Source organism: Haplochromis burtoni, unplaced genomic scaffold, assembly GCF_018398535.1.
Source record: "Haplochromis burtoni strain Fernald_Lab_line unplaced genomic scaffold, NCSU_Asbu1 Contig_2532, whole genome shotgun sequence".
Classification (NCBI taxonomy): Eukaryota; Metazoa; Chordata; class Actinopteri; order Cichliformes; family Cichlidae; genus Haplochromis; species Haplochromis burtoni.
Window position 1 is genome coordinate 1 of NW_024584893.1, and position 1,755 is coordinate 1,755.

The 1,755-nt window shown below is 39.3% G+C and overlaps 1 protein-coding gene across 1 annotated transcript in view; it reads left to right on the forward strand.

Moving 5' to 3' along the window:
* Positions 1 to 687: 687 nt before the first annotated feature.
* Positions 688 to 1,755, forward strand: part of LOC106632808 (ICOS ligand) — a 6,890-nt gene continuing 5,822 nt past the window's right edge. The window contains exon 1 of the mRNA XM_014331437.2: positions 688 to 1,345. Coding sequence (XP_014186923.1) covers positions 1,279 to 1,345 — 67 coding nt within the window. The 5' untranslated portion in view covers positions 688 to 1,278. The remainder of the gene's footprint in view (positions 1,346 to 1,755) is intronic.

A 1,755-nucleotide genomic window follows, 5' to 3' on the forward strand; every position in this document is an offset into this window, starting at 1 on the left:
GGATTGGTGCAGTGGCTGCAGTGATGCGGACGCTGTACCGGTCTGTTGTGGTGAAGAGAGCTGAGCGTAAAAGCGAAGCTCTCAATTTAAATGGCCTGTATTTACCGGTCGATCTACACCCCTACCCTCACCTATGATCACGAACTGTGGGTAGTGACCGAAAGAACGAGATCGCGAATATAAGCGGCGTAAATTAGCTTCCTCCAAAGGGTGGCTGACCTCTCCCTTAGAGATAGGTTGAGAAATTCGGCCATTCACAAGGGACTCAGAGTAGAGTGGCTGGGGAGAGGGAGGTCTGGGCTTCTCTGCTTGGGCTGCTGCCCCCACGACCCGGCCCCGGATAAGTGGAAGAAAATGGATGGATGGACATTATAAATAACATTTAGAATATTGGGAAGGGATTCATAATGGTGTTCTTTATAATTTCACAATATAGTGAAGTAAGATAGAAACAAGGTTAAGATAAAAATAAAAATAATTACTAACATTTTGACATTTTATAAAGAACTAATTGCATCGTAAATAAACAGTGCAGATTTTATTTAAGAAACTGAGTTATTTTCAGTTTCATGGTTGATGGAGTCTTTAAAAGTTTTGTTCACATTTAGTGGAAGCTAATGCTTTAGAAAATATAGACTTCATTTTTTTTAAAGCAATTTACATTTGTGTACATTTCTTGATAGGTAGAAATCAAATGAGAAGTAAATAATCAATAAGGTCTAATACTATTCTTATATGATCAGAGATATACCAATTCCTCTGTTTGTGTCTCATCAGTTACGAAAGCTAAAGCTACCTTAATTGTATGAGCAAATATTTGGGTAGAAACTTTCTAGTCCTTATTAAGAAGTTAGACAGGACGCCAATCAGGAAAGTGTTTGAGGGCTTCATTTTTATATATTTACATTGTTGTATAGTGGAACAATTTTAAAGTCCTTTGGTCGCATGGAGCTGATTGTTTATGGATGAGAGCGGTTACGGAGATCATTCAAGAAACACTGAGAGCTGTTTTAGTTTTCACCTCTTTTCTTATGACTCACGTTTTGATCGTATAGCTGACGTCACTTAAATGCGACTACCTTAAATTAAGAGAACTGAACGCAAGTTTGAAGTTGAAACAATCGGCTGAAGCTCAAATAATCTTTGTCTTGCTTAAACTTTAAATTGAATCTATCGTAGTTACTTTTTAAAAGTCATAGTCTGTTATTCGCAGAAAATATCATCAGACTAGCACATTTAGAACAAACTTGTCCGATCATCAGAAAGAAGAACACGGAAATGTCTGTAACTGCGTCACTCTGCTCCACTTTGCTGGTTTTTGGCATCTTCGTGTTTGTCTCGGCAGGTGAGGTTAATAAACCAAAATTTTCCCCTCTGAGATAAAAAAAGGAAAAAATGGTATCTTTGTCGTTTACGTGGTGCCAACACTTAACAAATAATTTGTTTCATGTCGATTCCATTTGTTTGTGTCCGTGAACGCATCACGAGGCTGGGTGGGGTCCACTTGTTTTGTCGTAGAGTTAGCATGTTTGCTATCTGTACCACTGTACGGACTGTCCTTCTGACTAAAGTGAGATCTGTGGTTAAAATGATGGCAGTGCACAGATTCTGTGTTTTAATCGGTCTGTGGCGTCTGTTGCTCGTGTTGTTTGTGGTCTGTCAGCCAGCCGGGGAGCAGAGCGAAGGCTAACATACCAAAAGCTCCCGAGTGTTAAAAACAAAGACAAGTATCGCTACAGTCACTGTCTGTGCTTT